The following is a 24,633-nucleotide window of genomic DNA, read 5'->3' on the forward strand; positions in this document are numbered from 1 at the left end:
GACTGGCAAAAGTCCACAGCTCAGCCCACCTTTCTCTTCATCTTCTCTGTTTGTTCCCCAGCCACCATGCACAGTCCTCTGTGCAGTTCCTGGCTAGCAGGGTGATTTTTAGGTTAATTCTTAAGTTCTACCACCACTCGGGATCTCCAAGCTGACTGTGCCGTCAGGATCGCTCAGGATCACTGCCAGACCGCAGCTCCTTATGTCTCCTTTTTTGGTATTTTCACGCAAATTCTTCTGCTAGTCGGGGTTTAGTCCACTTCTATATCCTTCCCTTCAAGGCTCAGGGGTCCAGGATTATCTTCTGTGTCTGTGTTAACTGGTTTCCCTTTTCTTTGTTGAAGAGGGTCTATGCAGTCTTTCTGCTAGTCTGCCATCTTGCTGGAACCTCCATATAATACAGTTTTTAAAAGTAAATTTAAATCAAGTTTTACCAGGGTCTCCAAAACATTTCTGAGGATATGGCTGGAAAATCAATGGGTTACTTTATTCCTTGAGACTCTATAAACTATTCAATTTCTATATGTCTATGATTGTTTTAAATCACAGACAATGTGAAATCTAGTGTTACAGAAACCCAATTTTAATTGCCCTTTTTGCTGCTGCTGCTGCTAGCAGAGACTCGTGGAATAGGTGCTGACAGCAGTAGTGGCTGAGAAGCAAGGGGCAAGGAGTGTGGAGACCAGCAGGAAGGAGTGGAGCACATCCAGCCCCTAAGCAGGAGCAGTAGTCCAGCCTGCAGCCCCTTGCCACATGCTTGCCCACTGGACAAAGCACAAGAGCCCACACCCAGAGTTCTCTGTCTCAACTGCCTGTATCCCACTCATGCCCAGCAGCGTTAAGAGTCTGAGTTTGGGGTATTTAAAACCCTTAGAGGGGAATAAATGCAGGAGAGCTGTTTTTTTCTTTTTTAAAAAAAATGAAAAAGAAAAACCATATGGGACCACAGACGTTATGTGCAGTTGGACGCTGCCTAAACATTGTGTTAAATGACACCTACCTGTTATTCCAAAACTTATTCATTATTCCAAACAGATATATTGTGTCCAATAAGCAATCACTTCACATTCCTCCCTATCATCCAACCTCCGGTAACCTCTAACCTATTTCCTGTCTCTATAAATTTACATATTCTGGTATTAGTGGAATCATATAGTATTTGTCCTTTTGTGTCTGGCTTATTTCACTCAACAGATTTTTTACAAGACTCATCCATTTTATCTATCGTATGTATCATAACTTCATTTCTTTTTTTTATGACTGGACAACATTTCATTGTGTATCTGTTTCACATTTGGATTAGCCATTCATCTGTTGATGGACGTCTAGGTTATTTCCACCTGTTGCTGACTGTGAATAATGCTACTATAAACACAGTGTAAAAATATTTGTTTGAGAGCCTAATTTTAATTCTTTACGGTATGTAACTAGGAATGGATTTGCTGGTTCATATGTTAATTCTAGGAGCTCTGGTGGCATAGTGCCTAAGGCACTTGACTGCTAACCATCAGGCTGGTGGTTCAAACCCACCAGCCACTCCTCGGAAGGAAGGCTGGGCAATCTACTTCCGTAGTGATACTGCCTCGAAAACCCGAGGAGGGATCACTAGGAGTCAGGGCTGACTCGACAGCACATAACAACAACAACAGGTTAATTCTATGTTTAACTCTTTGTGGAACCCCCAAACTGTTTTTCATAGCAGCTGCACCATTTTACATTACCACAAGGAATGCACAAATAAAGACAGTTCTTAAGAGAGCATAAGGCTCAAAGCAGACATTTTTTACTAGTTAAACTGAACTGTTTTTTTGGTTTTAAGAAGACTTCAAGGAATACTTTTGGTTTAAATTTTAATGATTAACTCTGGTCAATTGTTTCAGTAGTTTATCCAGCATCCACAGCTCCAGAAATTCTGGCTTGCTTGCAAGCTTTTAAGATGCCAGGCACTATAATGCTAATGAGGCAGTACACCAGAAGCACAAAACTTGTTATTAGGCCAATTAACTGAGGTGTCCCAGGAAACCATAACCCTGAATCTCCAAATAGAGGAACCAAATCCCATGAGGTATTTGGTTTTACATAAACAGGTATGCAGCTACTCTTTTCTGACGTAAAAATATTTATCACTTATTTACCAATTCAACTTTTTAAAGGTGTACAACTTATTGACATTACTTACATTTGGCTGTGCAGTGCTTATTCTTAATCAATGCAAATTTTCAATCACTGTAAAATGAAACTCAGAGCTCCATACAGTAACAGCCTTTTCCTCTTCCCTCCTGCCACTGAAACCACTAATAAACTTTGGTCTCCATACATTTGTCTGTTTTTGTCCTTTTATATAAGGGAGTTCATACAATATTTGTCCTTTTGTGACAAGCTTATTTCATTCAGTATAATGACTTCAAGCTCCATCCAATGTCTTCAAACATATATCACACATTTAGTTCTCTTTTTGGCTAAGTAATATTTCAATGGGCATACGTACCACGTTATGTTTACTCATTCATTTGGTGATGGGCATTTAATTTGTTTCCACCTTTTGGTTATTATGAATAATGCTTCAATAAACAGTGGTATACCTACGTCTACTCCTGTCACTGCTTTCAAGTCTCTCAGGTATATTCCAAGCAGTAGAATTGCTGAGTCTTATGGTAGGTCTATATTTATTTTTGAGGAATCGACACAGTGTTTCCCACAATGCACTATTTTACATTGCCTCAGTAATGGATAAGGGTTCCAGTTTTCCCACATCTCAGCCACTCCTCAGAAGGAAGGTTGGGCAATCCTACTTCTATAGTGATACTGCCTCAGAAACCCAAGGAGGGGTCGCTGTGAGTCGGGGCCAACTCGATGGCATATAACAATAACAACAACAGCCGATATTTATTATTATTTTTTTTTAATCCTACCCATTCTAAAGGCAGGGAAATGGTATGTCACTGTGGCTTTGATGTGCATCTTTCTTGATGGCTAATAACACTGAACATCTTTTCATGTGCTTGCTGGCCATCTGAATGCCCTCTTTGGCAGAACACGTATCTAAGTCCTTTGCCCATTTTATTATTGGCTTGTCTTTTTTGTCAAAATTTTATATAATATTTTTTGTTATTTAATTCTTACCAGATATATGGTTCCCAAAGATATTCTCCCAGTCAGTAGCTTGACTTTTCACTTTTTTGGTATTCTTCTGGTGAATAAAAATATTTAATTTTTATGAAGGCCCATTTATTCTTTTTGGGGCTTATGCTTTTGTTATTATATTAGACTGATATATTAGATTTATTAAAAACAGCCTGCTCCTACATTTTCTTCTAAGAATTTTATGGTTTTAGTTTTCATTTTTATAGCCTTTATCTATTTTCAATTTGTTTTTGTGTATGGTGTGAGGCATGGATCCTGTTTCATTTTTCTGCATGTGGAAATCCAATTATCCTAATTGAAGAGATTTCTTTCTCCATTGAAAATACTTAGCACCTTTGTCAAAAATTAGCTGACCACAGATGTTGGGGTTTATTTCTGGACTCACAATTCTATTCCATTGGTCTATCCATTTATTATACCAGTATCAGCTTGTTTTGATTATTGCAGCTGTATAATATGTTTCAAATCCGTAAGTGTCAACTCTCCTACTTTGTTCTTCTCCAAAATTGCTATTTGCTATTTGCTTTCCACATAAAGTTGAGGAATTGTTCTTTATTTCTGTAAAGTAGATTGTTGGAATTTTGATCAGGATTGAAAACTTCTGAAATTTGATGAAAAACATTAATCTTCAGAAACAAGAAGCTCAAAACCTAAGTAACACAGAGATCACACCAAGATACTTTATAGCATACTCAAACCATTTAAAGAGAAAATTTCTAAAGTAGCAAGAAGGAAAAACAAAATCCATCACCACATACAACAGAGACCAACTTTATCCATAAAAAGGACACAGTAAATATTTTAGGCTGTGTTGACTGTGTTGTAATTGCTCAAGGATGCCACTGTAGTGCAGAATCAATCATATTCAATGGCATGGCTGTGTTCCAATAAAACTTTATTAAAAATAAAATTTGAATTTCATATTATTTCATGTGTCAAAAAGTAGTAACTTTTACATTTCTTCCCAACTATTTAAAAATGTATAATGGTTCTTAGTAGACAAAGCACACAAAAATAGGTGGTAGGCAAGATTCGGCCAAAGGGCTCTAATTAACAGAGTACTAACATAAGGAGAAACTGGCTAAAAAAACAGCTGCCATTAAGTCGGCTTCAACTCATGGCAACTCCAAGTGTGTCCAAGTAGAACTGTTCTCTACAGGGTTTTCAATGGCTGATTTTTCAAAAATAGATCGCCAGGCTCTCTTCCATGGCATATTGGGAGGACTCAAACTTCTAAGCTTTTAATTAGCAGCCAAGTGCGTTAACTACTTGTACGACCTTAGCACTCCAACATAAAAATAACAGCAATATAATTTCCAGCTGACTTCCCACCAGATAGGAGCTCTGGTGGCATAGTGCCTAAGACATCTGACTGCTAACCAGAAGGCTGGTGGTTCAAACCCACCAGCCACTCCTCAGAAGGAAGACTGGGCCATCTCTTTCTGTAGTGATATCACCTTGGAAACCCAAGGAGGGGTCGCTATGAGTTGAATCCAACTCCGTGGCAGTGAGTTTGGTCCCACCAGATAAAATAGTGGACAGAGGGCAATGAAATGTAAGTCCAAAGTGTTTAAAAACCTCTAAAAAAAATCAGAATGCACAGCAAATGTTTTATATACCAAATTTTAACACAAGGAGACCCATCAGTGGTTACCTTATATTGCCATGTCACCACCTCTTATAATCAATCGTATTGTTGATTAGGAAAGTTGTGTATAGGCACTGATTTTTTAAAAAAAAACTTTCACATATTTATTGATATAAAAATATGTTACAGAGCACAACAGACAATAACAGGACACAAATAAATGCAAAGCAAAACTCACTGTATCTGTTTAGTTAATGCTCATCAGACAACAGACAGCTGTGTATGAGAAAGCAAAGATTTAACAACACATTTCATTGTGATCATACATTACAGATACTTTTTGTTAGTGCTACTTGTCTGATTTTAATAATTTATGCTCAGTAGCAGGCAGATGCTGGGTCCTTTGCTCATAACATCATTAGAAAATTATAAAAACCATAAGATAAGTCTAAAACATTTTATGATTTCAGAAAGCAAAATAGTCTCCATGTGCATAGTTAAAACATTTTCTTTACTTCCTTTTCACCTGGATAGCAAATTATCCAATAAAGTGTCTGTGAATTATGACAAAAATTACTCAGAAACATAAAAAAGTCCTTACCTTACCCTAGCCCAACTCCAGAGACTTACTCACTGACTCACTGCCATTGAGTCAGATCCTACTCACAGCAGCTCCTCCTTGGGTTTCAGAGGTGGTATCACCACAGAAGTAGACTGCCCAACCTTCCTTCCAAGAATTGGCTGGTGGGTTTGAACCACCGGCCTTCTGGTTAGCAGTCAAATGCCTTAGGCACTATGCTACTCCAGAGAGGAAGCACTGATTAAGGGAAGGAAACAGAAGAAGTGGACTGTACATTGACAGAATGAATGTGACAAGACACAATGAATGTTTATTGAACGCATGAATGAATAGGCATGTATTTGCAGAGTTTGTTAGGAAGAAGAGACAGGCAAAGTGAATGTGGCAGGAAAGTGTTTAAAGAGCATTGTTTTAATCACCTTATCCCTATTAGAATGGCAAAGATTTAACAAACAGAAAGCAATGGGTGTTGATGAGGTTGTAGAGAAACTGGAATCCTTATCCCTTGTTGTGGAAAACAGTTTGGCCATTCCTCAAAAGCAGAACATAGACATAGGTAGGAGACAGGTTAAAAGATCAGGTTTGTCTAGATAAAAGGCAATCTACTTCCATAGTGATACTGCCTCGGAAACCCAAGGAGGGGTCGCTATGGGTCAGGTCCAACTCGACAGCACATAACAACAACAACATATATACGTTTGGCAGGTAATATTTCTACATACACATCTGTATGTACTATAAGAATGTGCACATGATATAACAGAGCTAATGGGACAAAGTTACACTAACTTCTTAGCCACAGCCAACCACCCTGAAGGAGTGAGTCACTGGGTCCAAGGGCTCGGGACCATGGTCACTGGGGACATCAAGCTCAACTGGCATAACATACTACAAAAACATTGTTCTACGTCCTATTTTGGTGAGTAATAACTGGGATCTTAAAATCTTGCAAGTGGTCATCTAAGATGCAATAGTTGGTCTCTCCTTGTCTGGAGCAAAGAATGAAGAAAATCAAAGACACCTGGAAACAATCAGTCTAAGGTACTAGTGGACCATGTGAACTTCAGCCTTCTGAGACCAGAAGAATTAGATGATGCCCAGCCACCACTGTCAATTACTTGGAAATGGATCAAAACAGGAGATTCTGGATAAAGTGGCAAAAAAATGTGGAATGAAACTCAAAATTATAGAAAAAAGAAAAGAAAACAAGTTTACTGGTCTGATAAGAGATCAGTGAAACCCCTCAGACTATGGCCTCCAGTGACCCTCAGGCCTGGAACTGAACTCAACTCCCATGGCTTCCAGCCAAACAATAGACAAGCAAAGAATGTGAACATTTACACTCCTTAGAACAATCATGCATGGGTGACCAGAAGAGCAGTATTTGCATAGGGACAGAGCTCAGAGGGCAGGAATGCACAGGAAAGGACACATAGAAAAGGTAACCAGAAGAAGAACTGGGAAGAGAGCTGTTACATTACAGGGATTACAGTCAAAGTCATGAAACAAAATGTGTATGAACTGGTATATGGAAAATTAATGTGCTCTGTGAACTTTCACCCAAATCACTCACTCTCACACAAGCACACACACACATACACACAAAGGTGAACAAAGAACTATCATGTGATCTAGCAATCTCAATCTCAATAGGTATACAAACAGAAGAAGTGAAGGCAGAAATGTAAACAGAAACCCATACATCAATATTCACTGTCACACTTCTCACAACAGCCAAAAGGTGGAAATAAGCAAAATGTCCATGAACAGAAGAACGTATATAAACAAAAAGTGCTATATAAACATACAATACACAATAGCATTCAGCCACAAAGGAAAATAAAGTCCTATGCATGCCACAACATGGTTGAACTTTGAAAACATCATGCTGAATGAAGTAAGTCAGGACAAATACCATATGATCTCACTTATATGAAACAAGAGGTGGCCTAGAGTTGGAAAGGAAGAGTTTTTGCTTAAGAGCAGGGAATTTATGTTAATGATGATGAAGTAATTTGGAAAAAGATAGAATGATTGCACTTGAAAAATATAATCAACATCATTGAACTGTACATGTACAACTTTTCAGTTGCCATGTTTTGGTATATGTATTTTCACCACAATTAAAAGAAAAGAGCATTCTTTGGATTATCAGATCACCACAATGGAACAGACTGGATAGTGGTGAATACTGAGTCCTTGATTCTCTAGCAGGATTTCAGGAAGCTTAGCTTTGGCAGGGGGGGAAGATCTGCAATTTGAAAGAAATGAAATTCTTCACTTATAGGGACTAGCATTCAATATAACTATTGAAATATGTGCATAAGTTAAATATATCTGAAGATACTTAAATTCATTTAATCAGATTACTTTACATTAAAATCACAATAAGTCCTCTAAAAGTATGTAAGTTTCCCTGCTCTAGTTAAATGCTCAACTACTAACTAAAAGGTTAAAGGTTCAAACCTACCCAGAGGCACCTTGGAAGAAAGTCCTGGCAATCTGCTTCCAAAACTTTGTGGATTATAAAAGAAAATTATATGTTTCACTTTATGAAAACAGAGTTCTCTTACCATGACATTAAAGATCATACTATTAAATGTTAACAACTGATTCACTGCATAACCATACACACACACACACACACACACAAAATTTTTAAAGCTTATAGTTATACCTTAAACCATAATTAACCTTTAAAAATAGCTTACCTAGTTTCACATAATTGTATTTAGATTATCAGGCTCACTGAAACACTGAAATTTGTTCTTTCAGAAAACAATTCAAGATTAATGAACATGTTCTGTTTCTAAAACTTCAGAAACCTTATAATCATGGGTTACTTATCATGTGATTGTCTTGGCAAAATTTGTATTTTTCTGTTCTTTATAATGTTTGAGCATATATTGCTCTCTCATAATATTTCTGTATCTTGCTATAATCATCAACCAATTAAATGTTTTTTGTTCAAAATTCCTCATGAAATTATATATAAGCACCCTAAAATTCTTAGTTAACTGGAGCATTGATTTATTTGGTAATGATGTGCTCCCCAACTTTAAAGTTGTCTTTAAACCTGCATAGCTATCTGTTAATGGTATTTTGAGTTGCTTTATTTTTGAAAGTTATTAGGTGTCAGAGCAGGATCCAGAAAAGACCCTCAAAGGATCCTGCGGTTGATAAGTGACAATGTGTCAGCATCCACAGGAGTCCTTGTGTTCGCTGATCCCTCACCAACCCTGGCTGGAGTCCGAGGGCTAAGTCCTGTCTCTGCCAAGTCTGAGCTCTGCTTCTTTTCTGTTTTGAGCTCTCAGATTTTTTTAAGCAATTCAAGCTTGGCATGACTTGGATTTGGAGGTCAGAAGTGATCTTGGTGAGTAACACTTTTATTCTATTTCATGTTCCTTCAGACAGCCATTTGTAGGGATTCTAAGCATGGACTCCTGTTCTAAATCTCCTTCTCCTCTCTCCTAAGACCCCTGCTTCTTACGTATCTTCTCAGTATGCAGCTGCATGCTGTGTGTTTTTGAGTAAGTGGTTTGATTATACCAAAGATGACTTGAATTTCTAGTGGCTACTCAGGGAACTGGGCTCCCATTTGCTTTCCTTTCCACTCTGGAGCTGCATGTTTGTTCAGGTTACCTAGTCCCACTCTAAAAGAAGATACCACAAATGGGATGGCCTTAACAAATAGGAGTTTATTCTCTCACAGTTTGGAGGCTTTAAGTCCAAGTTCAAAGTGCCAGGCTCTAGAGGCTGTGTGAAAGCCCCTCGACCTTGGGCTTTAGCTCTGCCTCTTTCTCCCAGCCCACTGAAGCTTGAGGCATCTCTTCACTCAGGCAGCTACTGGCTGCTGAGGCTAACAACCCCAAGGTGGACAAATAATGGGTAAGAGTTCCAATTTCTCCACATTCTCACCAGCATTTCTTATTATTTTTATCTTAGCAATCTGTTCTGGTTATCTAGTGCTGCTCTGACAAGAACATACCACAAATGGGATGGCTTGAACCAAAAGGAATTTATTCTTAAAATTTAGAGGCTTTAAGTCCAAGTTCAAAGTGCCAGGTTCTAGGGGCTGGAGGAAAGCCCTTCAATCTCGGGGTTCAGCTCTGCCTCCTGCTCCTTGTCCACTGGAGCTAGAGGCTTTTCTTCACTTAGATAGCTGCTGGCTGCTGAGACTGACAAACCCAAGGTTGACAAGTAAAAGGCACAGTCCTGATGTTACCAAACCACATGGCAGGCTGCTGAACAACGACACAGCTACATTCAGGGTTCAAACATACCATAAACTGGTGACCATTCCCAAAGCTGTTTCTTATATAGGGGAAGCAGACCACATACCCAAAGGCAGCTACTCTGCTGTTCACAGCAGATTTCGCTATGGAGTTGATTACCAGTCTCATCATGGGGAATACTACATCCAACTGCCCAGCTGTTCAACCATGCCTAGCCAAGTTAGCACACAAACTTAACCACCACATTGTTTCTTGAAAATGAGTTAACTATTTTGTTGTGAGCTGTAAAGATTAAATCAGTGGTGACCATTTTAAGGAACAATTTTTTTTTTTTTTTTGGACGTCTATGGGAGCTCTGGTAGTGAAGTGTCTAAGGCACTTGACTGCTAACCAGAAGGCTGGCGGTTCAAACCCACCAGCCACTCCTCGGAAGGAAGATGGGGCAATCTACTTCCGTAGAGATACTGCCTCAGAAACCCAAGGAGTGGTCGCTATAAGTCAGGTCTGACTTGATGGTACATAACAACAACAACAACAGGTTGTTATTAAGAGCTCTAATAGCATAGTACCTAAAGCATTTGACTGCTAACCAGAAAGATGGAGGGTCAAACCCACCAGCCACTCCTTGGAAGGAAGATTGGGCAATCTACTTGCGTAGAGATACTGCCTCAGAAACCCAAGGAGCAGCTGCTATGAGTTGGAAACCACTCAACGGCACTGAGTATGGTTTTTGGTTTAGGTTGTTATTAGTTCTTATTCACTTTATTTAAATACTCTCTTTGGACTGGGTCCAACAGAGGTCCAAGGTACATTTTAAAATGAATTCAGCCAAGTGTAAAGGGCTGAGACCTTCCTATCTGAGACTTTACCAAATTAAATTATGGACTTAAAACCTGATTTTCTTTCTGTAGAAATAGATTGACCTTGCCAAAATGAGCTTGGTATTGTAGCTACTTTTGGGAACAGGATTTCCTATTTGTTTTGCTTTATGCTATTTAAGAATATATTGATGTATAAAAACTGTTGTTTGTCTCCTGTAGTCTTATTCTGGGAACTTGGTTTTGATCTAGAGAGAGCTCTGTCTGGTTTTCCTGCCTGACACCAGGTTTGGACCTGATTGCCAAATTTCATGGAGCCTTTTAAGTCTCAGTTGTTTTCTTTTTCAAGAAAATCTACGTTCTATGTGTTCTCCCATTCCCAATTTTTGTGCTGATCTTTCTAAATGGTATAATTTCACTAAACATGGTTTAGATCCTGGGTTACTACTTAAAGAAACTTTTGGATACAAATTGGTTCATTTGGAAAGTGCACTGAAAAAAAAAAAAAAAGATGGATTGTTTGCTTTGATTGGCATAAATCAAAAAACAAACCCACTGCCAATGTGTTGATTCCAACTTGTAGCAACCCTAAAGGACAGAGTGTAAGGGCCCCATAAGTTTTCCAAGGCTGTAAATCTTTATGGAAGCAGACTGCTTGATCTTTCTCTGACAGAGTGGTTGGTGGGCTTGAACTGCTGACCTTTCTCTTTGGTTAGCAGCCCAATGCTTTAACTACAGAGCCACCAGATCTCCTTTGATTGGCATAAACACAACGAAACACAACACACTGCCACGGAGTCGGATCCAACCCATAGCGACCCCACCTTGGGTTTCTGAGGCAGTATCACTACAGAAGTAGATTGCCCAACCTTCCTTCTGAGGAGTGGCTGGTGGGTTTGAACTGCCAGACTTCTGGTTAGCAGTCAAGTGCCTTTAGGCACTATGCTACCAGAGCTCCCCAAGTAAAGGGACTTTTCTTGAAAGCATGGCCTACATCTAACATGTAAGAATGCTCTGGCAAAGTTTTCTCTTGCCAAATCCTAATCTAGCTTGTCATGATCTGACCCCTCATTCTTGGAACTTGAGCCAATAGCCTATTTTCTTAACTGATTTGCTAGCTTCTGCAGCCTTATGAGATAGCAGACTGCTGTCCAACCTCCTGACTTGGGTTCATCAGCCACTGCAACCACATGAGTCAGAAAAAGCCTCCAGCCTCACTCCTGACCCAAGGATTTGGGATTTGCCAGCCTTCACAACTTCCTAAGCCATTTCCTTAACTGTTTGTGAGTTCTGTGAGATGTTGCAATGAATTATGGAACCCAAAGATGGGAGAGAGAGGACTGAGGGGAGCAGTAGTAGTTGATGTTAGAGATGATGGAATGGTAACAGCAGTTTGGAAAAGTTAGACATTTGGGACATCTTTAACCTCTGCTTCATAGGAACAAGCTCTGTGCTGATCTTTCTAAAATAAATTAGTTATGCACTATCACATAACTTCTGCCAATTCAACTTTTTACAGGTGTACAACTTAGTAATAACAACTGTAATAACAGGGTATGTGATTTGATTAAAAAGGGGAAAACACTTAACAAAATTTCAAATTCTCTTAACTTCTGACTTTGTGGTACCATGGAGGCTAGATGAACTTTTGCAACTATTGCCCTGAGATTATCTTTAAACTTTCTTCAAACCAAACAATAATTTAGCTCAACTAGTAAAGAATGTCTGCTTTGAGCACTGTGCTTTTCCAAGATCTATTTACATGGGATAAAACTGACAACAGCAGTTTGAAAGATTAGATAGGAACCTTAGGGAGCAGTGAGTTTATGTTAATGGGGAATGAAGAATTCAGAAAAGGAGGGTGAAAATGATTGCACAACTCAAAGAATGTAATCAGTGTCACTGAATTATACATGTAGAAACTGTTGAAATGGTTTATGTTTTGCTGTGTATATTCTCCATAACAAAAAATTAACAAAATTAAAACTCTTCTAATCTTATAAATAAGACCCAGTTCAGCAATACTTACAGTTAGTATAGGAGTTGTTAATAGGCCCCATGCGAAGAATTCAAGGAAGATGACAACAGCAGCATGATATACACTTGGTCGCCCAAAGCCTTGTAGCTAAAAAAAAAAAAAGAGAGAGAGACTTATTATGAAACATAGTAAACAGATATAAGAAATCTATTAAAAAGGTCTCTCTAAAAATATATATAACTATAAAATAAATTTGAACCTACCTATGTTATTTAAGATTGGGCAATCTACTTCCGAAGTAAGACTGCCTCGGAAACCCAAGGAGGAGTCACTTTGAGTTGGATCGATTCGAAGGCACTCTTTGTTTTTTTTTTTAATATATATTTAAAGGAGCTCTGGTGGTGTAGTGTCTAAGGCATCTGACTGCTAACCAGAAGGCTGGAGGTTCAAACCCACCAGCCACTGCTTGGAAGGAAGACTGGGCAATCTATCTCTGTAGAGATACTGCCTCAGGAACCCAAGAAGGGGTTATGAGTCGAAATCAACTCGACAGCAGTGAGTTTGGTTTGATTTTTATTTATATTATTTAAGATAAAACTTCATTTTTCCTTGATTTCTTCATCTTCCCTAATCATGGTGGGTACCAAGACTTTCTATTTGTCTAGTCAATGCAAATCACCAGAGCTTTGGTAAAAAAAAAATCAACTGTGCCTTTAAGAGATCAAGGTTTAAGGACCTGATCCTGCCCCTTATAATGTGCTCTTCAGCAACTCAACTTCTCTAGGCCTTAAGTTTCCTTAGTACTGAGAAAGATGGGCATATAAAATGGGTCACGTAAAAGCTTCCAAAGTAGCATACAGCAAATACAACGCACTGCAATCGAGTCAGATCTGACTCATAGCGACCCCTCCTTGGGTTTCCAAGGGAGGCGGTATCACTAGGGAAGTAGACTAGACTGCCCAACCTTCCTTCGGAGGAGGGGCTGGGGGGAGAGGTGATTTAAATGATATTGGAAAGGGTGAAGTGGTAGGGAATATTAGGGCTAGGTCAAGTTTGATATATATTCTACTAGTAAAAGTTTTAAAATCTAACTTTTTGTTTTTATTTTATTTTAAAGACTGCCTATTCTGCTAATTAGGCGATCTGGTAGCATAGTGCCTAAGGCACATGACTGCTAACCAGAAGGCTGGCGGTTCAAGCCACCCCTCGGAAGGAAGAGAGGGCAATCTACTTCTGTAGTGATACTGCCTCGGAAACCCAAGGAGGGGTCGCTACGAGTTGGATCTGACTCCACAGCACATGACAACAATAATTCTGCTAATTTTCTGCAGCTGCAGTTTGGGAATTCTGGAAAAGAAATAAAATCCCTTTCAACTTAATATTCTTTGACTCCATGACAGTGTTTATTATTAAAATAATAGAACCCAAGGCAACAGATTTCAACTCAATCCCTATCAAACTCTCAGCATCATTTTTCACAGAAACAGAAAAACTCATCCTAAAATTCATATGAATTCAAGGCACCCAAACTCATTAAAAGAAAAAACTTGGAAAAGAAGAACCAAGTGGGAGAACTTAACTTTCTGACTTAAAAATTTACTGAAAAGCTATAGTAATAAAAGAAGTGTGGTTGGGTTTACAACAGACATACAGATCAATGAGATAAAATAGTGTTCAGAAATAAACCCTCACATACATGGTCAACTGATTTTCAACAAGGGTACTAAGACTATTCAAGAAGGAAAGGACAATCTATTCAACAAATGACAGTGAGAAAACTAGGTATCCACACGCAAAAGAAGGAAGTTGAATTCTTAGTTTACACCACATATAAAAGCCAATTCAAAATGAATCAAAGACCTAAAGCTAAAACTATAAAACTCTTAGAAGAAAACACAGGGCAAGAGCTTCATGTCACTTAGGATACGGCAGTGGATTCTTAGATATGACATGAAATACACATGCAATAACAGAAAAATAAAAAGATAAATTGTGATTGCTAGGTGCCATCAGGTCAGTTCTGACTCATAATGGTGCTATGTACAACAAAATGAAACACTGCCTGGTCTTGCATCATCCTTACAATTGTTACTATGTTTGAGCCCACTGTTGCAGCCACTGTGTCAATTCATCTCATTGAGGCTTCCTCTTTTTTGCTGACTCTCCAAAACTGGACAATCAATATTAAAAACTTTTGTGCATCAAAGAACACTATCAAGAAAGTGAAAAGAAAACCGAAAGAACATAGAAAATATTTGCAAATCATCACTCTGATAAGAGATTAAAACCATGACAATGTTGATTCTGATTCATTCCCTTGTGTGTCAGAGTATTCCATAGGGTTTTCAACAGTGACTTTTTGGAAGTAGATGGCCAAGCCTTTCTTTCAAGGTGCCTCTGGGTGGACTTTTGGTTTGCAATAGAAATTGTTAATTGTCTGTACCAACCAGTGAAACTGATAAGGGATTGAGATCCAGAATATATAAAGAACTCTTACAACTCACCACCAACAGTTTTAAAATGGGCAAAGGACTTAAACGTTTCTCCAAAGATGTTCAAATAGCCAATTTTGCTGTTGCTCTTAGGTGTCATGTAACTTATTTCAATTCATAGCAACTCCATGTGACAGAACAGAACTGACCCCATAGGGCTTCCTTGGCCATAATCTTTATAGAACCATACTGCCAAGTCTTTCTCCCACAGAGCAGCTGAATGGGTTTGAAATGCCAACCTTTGAGTTAGTAGCCAAGTGCTTAACCATCTGAGCTACCAAAATCTAATTGCCATCGAGTTGATTCTGATTCATAGTGACTTTACAGGACAGAGTAGAACTGCCCTATAGGGTTTCCAAGGCTGCAATCTTTATGGAAGCAGATTGCCACATCTTTCACCTGTGGAAGAGCTGGTGGGTTTCAACTGTTGACCTTGCAGTTAAAAGCTGAGTGCTTAATCACTGTACCACCAGAACTCCTAAAATGGCTAATAAACACATGAAAAAATGCTCAATATCATTAGCATCTAGGGGAAATGCAAATTAAAACTACAACGAGATATCACTTCACACTCACTAGGATGGCTATCCTTTATGAAAAAAAAAAGGGCTGGTGAGGATGTGAAGAAATTGGAACCTTTCTGCATTGCTGGAAGGAATTTCAAATGGTGCAGCTGCTGTGGAAAACAGTTTGGTTGTTCATCAAAAAAGTTCAACATAGAATTACTTTGTGACCTCAAAATTCCACTCTTAGGTATATGCCCAAAAGAAGTGAAAACAGAGACTCAAACAGGTATCTGTGCACAAATGTTCATATTATTCACAATAGCCAAAAGGTGGAAACTACCCAACTGTCCACCTAAAGATGAACAGATAAATAAAATGTGGTACATACACAATGGAATATTATGCAGTTATAAAAAAGGAATGAAGTTTTGATACATGCTACAACATGGATGACCTTGAAAATATTATGCTGATAAAATAAGCTAGACACACACACACGAATATTGTATAATCCCATTTATATGAGGTGTCTACAACAGGCAAATTCAGAGAGTGAAAGCAGAATAGAAGTTATCAGGACCTAATGAGCATTATTTTTTAATGAGTATATAGTTTCTTTTTGAGATGATTAAAAAAAAGATCTCCAGAAATAGATAGTAGTGATGGTTACACAACACTGTGAAAGTACTTAACACCACAGCATTATACATTGTTGTTGTTTTGTTGACATATGCCATCGAGTCAGACCTGTCTCATAGTGACCCCTCCTTGGGTTTCTGAGGAGGTATCCCTACAGAAGTAGATTGCCCAACCTTCTGAGGAGTGGCTGGTGGGTTTGAACCGCCAGCCTTCTAGTTAGCAGTAAAATGCCTTAGGCACTAAGCTACCAGAGCGCTTGCATTATACATTACAATGTGGTAAATTTTTAGTTATGTATATTTTACCACAATAAAATAAAGCTAAATGTCGGAGGGGGGCGGGGAGAGAAGAGCCCACACTTTAAAAAAATTAAATGAATGGACAAGTAAGAATATAAAAAACATACTGAAGAAAAAGGAAGAGCCAAGAGAAAACTAGTGCTATTAAATATTTGAAAGCCCTGGGCCAAATTCATCAAAAATCCACTGCCACTGAATTGATTCAGTCACCCTACAGCAATCCAATAGGATAGAATAGACTGTACATACAGTTTCCAAGGCTATAATCTTTAAGGAAGTAGACTACCACATCTTTCTCCCAAGAAACCGCCTGGTGAATTTGATCTGCCGACCTTTTGTTCATCAGCCGAGTGCTTAACCTCTGCACCATCAGTGCAGCCCACCATTTGTTTCTGTAAATTAAGTTTTATTGGAATGTGGCCAAACTTATTTGTTTACACATTGTCTATAGCCTCTTTTGTACAACAGTGACAGAGCTGACTATCTAAAATACTTACTAACAGGTTCCTTACAGGAAAAGTTTGCCAACTCTGATTTAAATAGAATGCTATGAGGTAAAGAACTGAACTTTACCCAAAAAATTTATCTTTGTCCTTGGTTCCTGAGGGATACCCACTGAAACCTTGGAATTTCCCTAGGACTTAAGTGTCTTTGTGATGTAAAGGCCTCCTGACCATAAATGAGAACTTACGATAATTGTGGGTAGACAGTGACCAGGCCACAAAGACCACCTCCTGATATCAGGGGTACTCAGGGAGAGTTCACAAGTTATTAATAACCCAGTATAGTAATTTAATATCTGAGAAGATGCATATCTTAACTTCTATGAATAGAAGCAGGTGCTTTCCTGCTATATACCTGTGTATTCTTTTCTGTTAGAACAAGTACTCCTCCTATACTATATCACACTTCTAAAAGGCAAGGATCTCATACTATTTCCCTAAATGTACCCTAACTCAGCAGATAACAGGCACTTATATCACTAATGGTCAGCTTCCTACTCTGCATAAGAGACACTTCCTAACAGATGCCCAATTTTGTCCATGTTTCATTAACTATCCTTAAGCAGACCTCTTGAGATTGCAGGCTGGAGTGCTCCCCAGGTACAGGAGGTAGGTCTTGACTAGTCAACTCATTCATGATAATTCCATGATTTAAGACAGGATTGAGACACATGGCCAATTATGGCCAAAGAAGTAAGAAGGAAAATATGTGGGAGGACATAATGATATTTCTTGACTCTGAAAGTGACACATAACAAAACATTACTGGGGCATTGTTATATAAGGATGTGATACTTAGACCTGCTTAGGCATCTTGAGACCTAACTGGGTCAATCTTGAACCTCAAGGGCCAGCAGACTTGTAAAAGCAGAGCATAGGAATATAATAAGCACTCTATTCCTTGACCTCTGATTATCTGCAGTAACAAATCTCCTTATTGTTATTGTTGTTAGGCACTATGCTACCAGAGCACCTCCTCTTATCATTATGTATATGTATGTTATACAATTCTGGTGGTGTAGTGGCTAAGGCATTTGACTGCTAACCAGAAGGCTGGCTGTTCAAATCCACCAGCCACTCTTCAGAAGGAAGGTTGGGCAATCTACTTCTGTAGTGATACCACCTCAGAAACCCAAGGAGGGGTCTCTGTGAGTCGGATCCGACTCAACAGCAATGCCTTGCGTTTGTGTATCGTGACACTATGAGGAATTATAAGCCAACAAATTTGAAAACATAAAAGAAATGACAAATTTCTTGACAGAGACTACCTAAACTAACACAAACTGAGATAGAAAACCTGAGCAGACCAGTAACAAAAGAAGAAACTGAGCAGTTCACACACACACAAAAAAAAACCTACCAACCAGAAATGTCCTGACCCAGACAGCTTAATTGGGGAATTCTACCAAAAAGTCAGAGAAGACATGAAAGCAATCCTACTCAAACTATTCCAGAACACAGAAAAGGATGAACTACTCTGAAATAAAAGACACAAAAATCTCTAGCCAAGAGAATCCAACACTACATCAAAAAAATAATACACCATGACAAAGCAGGATTCATACCAAGTATGAAAGGTTGATTCAGTATTAGAAAAATAACCAACTTGATGCATCATACTAATGATACTGTTTGATAATTTCCACATTCTGTTGAATCACCTTTCTTTGGAATGGACACAAATATCCAACTCTTCCAGTGAGTTGGTCAAGTAGCTGTCTTCCAAATTTCTTGGCACAAGTGAGTAAGCACATCCAATGGGTATTCCATCAATTCCTGGAGGGAGGGAGGGAGGGAAGGAGGGAGGGAGGGAAGGAGGGAGGTATGTATGTATGTATTTACTTGAGGGGAGCAATTATCACATAGATGTATGTATGGACATATGTATTATGTATTTACTTGAGGGAAGCAATTATCACATACCCCTAAAATCTTTTGGAAGATAATTCAAAAACAGTCACAGTAGTATATTGACAGGAACTTCCAGAAATGCAAGCTTGATCCAGAAGAGGATGCAGAATGAGAGATATTCTTGCTGATGTCTGATGGACCTTAGCTGAAAACAGAATACCAGATAGATGTCTACCTGTGTTTAACTGACTCTGAAAAGGCATCCGACTGTGTATATCATATGATGGATAATACTTAACTGTGCTCATCAGGAACCTGTACATAGACCAAGAGGCTGTCATTCGAACAGAATAAGGAAATACTACATGGTTTAAAATCAAGAAATGTGAATGTCAGGGTTGTAACCTTTCACCATACTTAAATAATCTCTATGTTGAGCAAATCATCTGACAAGATGGACTGTACAAAGAAGAACATGGCATCAGAGCTGGAGGAAGAACCATTGTTGTTGTTGTTGTTGTTATTGTTATGTGTCATCGAGTCGGACCTGACTCATAGTGACCCCTCTATGGGTTTCCGAGGAAGCATCACTATGGAAGTAGATTGCCCAACCTTCCTTCTGAGGAGTGGCTGGTGGATTTGAGCCGCCAGCCTTCTGGTTAGCAGTCAAGTGCCTTAGGCACTATGCTACCAAAACTCCTAGAGGAAGAACCATTAACAACCGTAAAATGCAGATGACATAACCTTGCTTGTTGAAAGTGAAGATGACTTTAAACATTTACTAATGAAGATCAAAGACTACAGTCTTCAGTATGGATTACACCTCAGTATAAAGTAAACAAAACTCCCCACAACTGGACTGATAAGTAACATCAAAATAAGTGGAGAAGACTGAATTGTCAGGGACTTCATTTAAGTTGGATACACATTCAATACCCATAAAAGCAGCAGCCAAGAAATCAAACATCATATTGCACTACTGGGCAAATCTGCTGCAAAAGACCTCTTTAAATTGTTAAGGAGCAAAGATGTCACTTTAAAGACTAAGGTGCACCTGGCCCAAGCCATGGTAATTTCAATTACCTCAGAATCATGTGAAAGCTGAACAATGAACAAGGAATATGTGTCATCTGCATTTTGCAGGTTGTTAATGAATCTTCCTCCAATCCTGATGCCACATTCTTCTTCATATAATCCAGCTTCTTGGATTATGTGCACAGCATACAAATTCATTAAGTATGGTGGAAAGATACAACCCTGATGCACTCCCTTCCTGACTTTAAACCACATAGTATCCCCTTGTTCTGCTCAAACAACAGATCTATGTATGTACAGATTCCTCATTCGTACAATTAAGCGTTCTGGAATTCCATTCTTCTCAACGTTAGTCATAATTTGTTATGATCCACACAATCAAATGCTTTTCCATAGTCAATAAACTATAAGTAAACATCTTTCTGGTGATTCTTTGCTTTCAGCTAAGCTCCATCTGACGTCAGCAATGATAACTGTCATTCCACATTCCCATCTGAATCCAGCTAGCATTTCTGGAAGTTCTCTGTCAATATACTGCTGCAACCATTTTTGTATTATCTTCAGTAACATTTTACTTACATGTGATATTAATGATACTGTTTGATAATTTCCACATTCAATGAGATCAATTTCGTTGCAATGAGTACAAATATGGATCTCCTCCAGTCAGTTGGCTAGGTAGCTGTCTTCTAAATCTCTTGGCATTGCCAAGTGAGTACCACCAGCGCAGCATCATTTGTTGAAACATCTCAATGGGGATTCTGTCAATTCCTGGAGCCTTGTTCTTCACCAATTCCTTCCGTGCAGCTTCAACTTCTTCCTTCAATACCATTGGTTCTTGATCATATGCCACCTCCTGAAATGGATGAACATCGGCCAATTCTTTTGGGCACAGTGACTCTGTGTATACCCTCCAACTTCTTTTGATGTTTCCTTTATCACTCAATATTTTGCCCAGAGAATCTTTCAATATTGCAACTCTAAGCTTAAATTTTTTCTTCAGTTCTTTCAGCTTGAGAAATGGCGAGCATGCTGTTCCCTTTTGGTTTTCTAACTCCAGGTCTCTGCACATTTCATTATAATAATTGACACTGTCTTCTCAAGCTATTTGAAATCTTCTGCTCAGCTCTTTTATCTTGTCATTTCTTCCATTTGCTTTAGCTACTCTCCCCTTAAGGGGAAGTTTCAGAGTCTCCTCTGACATCCATTTTGGTTTGTTCTTCCTTTCTTCTCTTTTAATGACCTCTTACTTTCTTCATGGATGTTCTTCATGTCATCCCACAGTTCCTCTGGTTTTCAGTCACTGGTGTTCAATGAATCTTTAGATGGTCTCTAAATTCAGGAGGGGTATTATCAAGGTCATATTTTGGTTCCTGTGAACTTCTATGAATTGTCTTCAGCTTCAGCCTGAACTTGAGTATAAGCAATTGATGCTATGTTCTACAGTCAGCTACTGGCCTTCTTCTGGCTAAAGATATTGAGCTTCTCCATCACCTCTTTCCTGTGTATTCCAACTGGTGAAGGCCACGTGTATAGCCGCCATTTATGTGGTTGAAAAAAAGGTATTTGCAATGAATATATTGTTGGTCTTGCAAAACTCTATCATGCGACCTCCAGCATTATTTCTATCACCAAGACCATATTTTCGAATCACCAGTGATTCTTCGTTTCCAACTTTTGCATTCCAATCACCAGTGATAATCAACACATCTTGATTACATGTTTGCTCAATTTCAGACTGCAAAAGTTGGTAAAAATCTTCAATTTCCTCTTCTTTGGCTTTGGCCATTGGTGCATAAATTTGAATCACTGTAGTATTAACTGGTCTTCCTTGTGGACATATGGATATGTCCTATCCATATCCATATCACTGACAGCATTATAACCAAAAAAAACAAAACAAACTGCCATCGAGTCGGATCTGACTCATAGAGACCCCGCCTTGGGCTTCCGGATAAATCTTTAAACAGTCTTTATGACGATGACTACCACACCATTCCTCTTCAATTTTTTATTCCTGGCACAGTAGATTATATGGTTGTCTGATTCAAAACAGCCAAAACCAGTCCATTTCAGCTCACTAATTCCTACAATATCAATATTTATGCTTTCCATTTCATTTCTGACAACTTTCAATATTCCTAAATTCACACTTCATACACTCCATGTTCCAATTATTAATGGATGTTTGCAGTTGTTTCTTCTCATTTTGAGTCATCCCACATCAGCAAATGGAGGTCCCAGAAGCTTTATTTCATCCACATCATTAAGATTGAACCTAAGCTCTTCCCCAGTTGTATTTTTGAGAGCCTTCCAACTTCAAGGGCTCATCTTCAGCATTATCTCAGATAACGTTTCAAGGCTATTCGTAAAGTTTTCCAATAATATATCACATAGTGTTTCACTGTTGTTCATAAGGTTTTCACTGGCCAATTCTTTGACAAGTCTGTCTTAGTCTGCAAGCTCTGCTGAAACCTGTTCCCCATGGGTGACCCTGCTGGTATTTGAAACACCAATGGCATAGCCTCTAGCCTCACAGCAACATGCAGGTCACCACAGTATGACAAACTGACAGATGAGTGATGACATAGCTCCTCAGAACCTTAAAGAAAACAGTGAGTTAGGAGACAAACAGAGCCAACTAGAATATTTGCAAGTGGCATTCCAATCTGGGCAGTGACTTAAGGATTGGCTCTGTTTGCTTCAGAATGCATGGGCAACTGCACTAGTGGTGGACGACTATAAACAAAAACAAAATGAGACAAACAGAGCTGTGAACTATTGGCTGTCGCCAGGGCACTGAAATTTTAAATATTTACAAGCACCAGTCTGGTCCGGACAGCGCCCTGGAACAGGCTCCACTCGCTAAGGGCAGCATGGGCAACTATACCAGAGGGTGGTGACTAGAAGGTGCAATATTCCCACTGTTACTCTTGTACCTCACACTCTCTTGGTGAATGAAGTTGTGGCCATCCCCCACCTCCACCCATCTTCTGGACAGGCATAATTCCATTCTGGTTCTGTGTGCCTTAACAGAGTTTGGGTGTTCTGCTCCACCCAACCCAAACCCCCAGTTTCATTTTTGCTTGCTTGTTTTAAAATTATTCTTTTTATCTTCCAACTTCCTTTTTTTTTCTCTCTCTCTCTTTCCCTTCCCTGGTACTTGCTTTCTTTTTAATCCTTTTCCCTTTTGCTGGTTCGATTCTTTTTTCTTTCTTTTATTCTCTTGGTTCTTCGCATTCCTTGTTTTGCTTTTTCCACTTACATACTTTTCATTATTATTTCTCTCTAATGCTCTTTTCTCATTCCTTCGTTCCCCAAATACTGTTGCTTTTTTAGTTTTCTCTTTATCTTTTGTACTTTTTTAAAAAACTATTTTCATTTATTGACTTTTTTGTGTGATTGTTGCTGCTTGTTTATGTAGTTTCTGTTTTTTGTTTTCTTTTTTTGCTGCATTTTTTTGTTTGTTTGTTTTACTGAGTGGGAGACATCAACAATGCCTACATGACCCAACCATACCCACACCTCCTGCTGCCCCACCCATTGGCACAGACCCACTTGGTGGAGACTAACACAAGCTTCTACGCCAGGTGACCAACAGCAGACACTGGCCAGTATCATCCCAACTCACCCTCAACTGCTCTTTACAAATAGCTAACAGAGATCTGTGTACACATTCTCATTCTCTATCACACCCACCGGTAGACAGGCGATGAGCACCTACATGCTATCAATTAGCAAACAGAGGAGCACAGTAGCCCTGCTCACTCAGATACTTCAAACCAAAATGAATAAAAAATATATATAAATATATATAATTTGGGTAAATCACACCAACATATAATAACCAATCAAATATAAATAAAATGATATCACAGCACACACAAAGAAACAAGATAAAATAGTACAAATCAGGGGTCAGTGTACAGTCCCAAAAAATTCCCTGAGGAAGAAGCAGAATTGGAACTCCCCAATAAGGAATTCGAAAGAATTGTATTTAGTACTATCAACAGATTAAGAGACAGAGCAAGGAAAACATTGACAAAATTAAGAAAAACACAAACAAAACTCTAGAACAATTTAGGAACACAATGTAAGAGCAAACTGACAAAATAAATAAAAATTAAAACTGATATAAAAACAACAAATAAAAATCCAGAATATTTAAAAGATTTCAAAAATAGGTAACACATTGAATGCATAAAAGAACAGAATCAAATCAAGGGAAGACAGAGTAAGTCAGATTTAAGGCAATTACCTAAATACCACTCTGTTAAAGGATCAATCAAGAAAAAAAAAAAAAATTAAAACAGAATGAAGAAAGCTAAGATTCATGTGAATTCCAGAACTGGACACAAGTAAAACAACAAAGAAAATTGTTGAAGATTTGATGGAAGGGAATTTCCCTAATATGATGAATGATGAGAAGATTTCCATTCAGTAAGTTCAATGAACACCAAACAGGACAGACCTCAAAGAAAATCATCAAGACATATCATAATCAAACTCCCCAAAACCAAAGACAAAAAAAGAATGCTGAAAACAGAATAAAGAAAATGAAAAGTTACTGACAAAGGGCAATGAATAAGACTAAGCTCTAATTTGCTGGGAGAAACCATGCAGGCAAGAAAGCAAGAGTATTATTATATACGTAATACTCTGGGGAAAATACAAATTTGTCAACCTCTGCAAAACTGTGACTCAAATATGATGGTAAAATGAGGACATGTTCCGAGAAGTAAAAATGAAGGGAATTTGTTAAAAACAACACTACCCTAACCTCAAAAAAAAAATGATAAACCTTCACATCACAATTAAAAAGAGGACAAGGACAAATATGCAGCATATATTAAAACAACAGCAACAAAGGAAATGATAACACGATTCATATACATAATCAGCTCAACACAGTAAATAATATGGAACAAAGAAACCAGGGACACCATGAAAAAACACATAACAAAA

The 24,633-nt window shown here is 38.5% G+C and overlaps 1 protein-coding gene across 1 annotated transcript in view; it reads right to left on the bottom strand.

The window, feature by feature from the left end:
* The window catches only part of MFSD14B (major facilitator superfamily domain containing 14B), a 229,939-nt gene that overhangs the window by 116,388 nt on the left and 88,918 nt on the right, over positions 1 to 24,633 (bottom strand). Inside the window, exon 2 of the mRNA XM_007953001.2 lies at positions 12,395 to 12,490. Within this exon, the coding sequence (XP_007951192.1) occupies positions 12,395 to 12,490 (96 nt within the window). The remainder of the gene's footprint in view (positions 1 to 12,394; positions 12,491 to 24,633) is intronic.

Source organism: Orycteropus afer, unplaced genomic scaffold (assembly GCF_000298275.1).
Source record: "Orycteropus afer afer isolate SDZICR_OR568_19922 unplaced genomic scaffold, OryAfe1.0 scaffold00368, whole genome shotgun sequence".
NCBI classification, from domain to species: domain Eukaryota; kingdom Metazoa; phylum Chordata; class Mammalia; order Tubulidentata; family Orycteropodidae; genus Orycteropus; species Orycteropus afer.